Below are 1,205 nucleotides of genomic sequence, written 5' to 3'. Positions count from 1 at the left end.
CCCCCCCCAGGTGACACAGGAGCAGCTCCGAGCGGCCGAGTCTGCGCTGAGGGGGCAGTGGGGGGGTGTGGGTGACACAGGTGACCCTTCAGGTGACACAGGTGACCCTCAGGTGACCCAGGTGACCCAGGTGTGACACTGTCCCCCCAGGTGACCCCCAGATGACACAGGTGTGACACTGTCCCCCCACAGGTAACCCCCAGGTGACACAGGTGACATAGGTGACCCCCAGGTGACCCCCAGGTGACACAGGTGCTCCCCAGTAACCCCAAGATGACAAAGCTACCCCAAAGTGACATGGGTGACACAGGTGACCCCCAGGTGACCCCTAGGTGACAATGTCCCTCCCCAGGTAACACAGATGACTCAGGTGACCCCCAGGTGACATAAATGACCCCCAGGTGTGACACTGTCCCCCCCAGGTGACGCAGGTGACACAGGTGGCCCCCAGGTGGCAATGCCACCCCTTGGTGGCCACGGGTGACCCCCAGGTGACCCCCAGGTGACACAGGTGTGACACTGTCCCCCCCAGGTGACACAGGTGTGACAATGCCACCCCCAGGTGACCCAGGTGTGACACTGTCCCCCCCAGGTGACACAGGTGTGACAATGCCACCCCCAGGTGACACAGGTGACCCCCAGGTGACCCCAGGTGACACAGGTGATGCAGGTGACCCCCAGGTGACTCCCAGGTGACCCCCAGGTGATGCAGGTGACGCAGGTGACCCACAGGTAACACAGGTGACCCCTCAGGTGACCTGTAGGTGACACAGGTGATCTCCAGGTGATGCAGGTGACACAGGTGAGCCCCAGGTGACGCAGGTGACCCCCAGGTGACACAGGTGACCCTGAGGTGACCCAGGTGAGCCCCAGGTGACCCAGGTGTGACCCTGTCCCCCCCAGGTGACGCAGGAGCAGCTCCGAGCGGCCGAGTCAGCGCTGGCGCTGAAGCAGGAGCTCATCGATCGCCTCAAGGCCGAGGCCGAGCAACAGCGAGCGGCCCTGGAGACCATCCCCGTGCTCCGGGCACAGGTGAGGGGGGTTTCGGGGGTCCTGGGGGGCGTTGAGGGGTTTGGGGGACTTTGGAGGATCCTGGGGGAGATTTGGGGGGCCCTGGAGACCATCCCCGTGCTCCGGGCACAGGTGAGGGGGTCCTGGGGGGGATTTGGGGGTCCTTCGAGACCATCCCCGTGCTCCAGGCTCAG

The 1,205-nt window shown here is 64.8% G+C and overlaps 1 protein-coding gene across 1 annotated transcript in view; it reads left to right on the top strand.

Moving 5' to 3' along the window:
- LOC113979990 (NF-kappa-B essential modulator-like) overlaps nucleotides 1-1,032 on the top strand; it is a gene marked incomplete at both ends in the record, with an annotated part of 3,267 nt that extends 2,235 nt beyond the window's left edge. Inside the window, one exon of the mRNA XM_027707267.1 lies at nucleotides 904-1,032. Within this exon, the coding sequence (XP_027563068.1) occupies nucleotides 904-1,032 (129 nt within the window). The remainder of the gene's footprint in view (nucleotides 1-903) is intronic.
- Nucleotides 1,033-1,205: the final 173 nt, after the last annotated feature.

The sequence above is a fragment of the Neopelma chrysocephalum genome, unplaced genomic scaffold (genome assembly GCF_003984885.1).
Source record: "Neopelma chrysocephalum unplaced genomic scaffold, ASM398488v2 Primary Assembly neopelma1_91498, whole genome shotgun sequence".
Lineage (NCBI taxonomy): Eukaryota > Metazoa > Chordata > Aves > Passeriformes > Pipridae > Neopelma > Neopelma chrysocephalum.
This window is presented reverse-complemented; position numbering and strand designations above follow the sequence as displayed.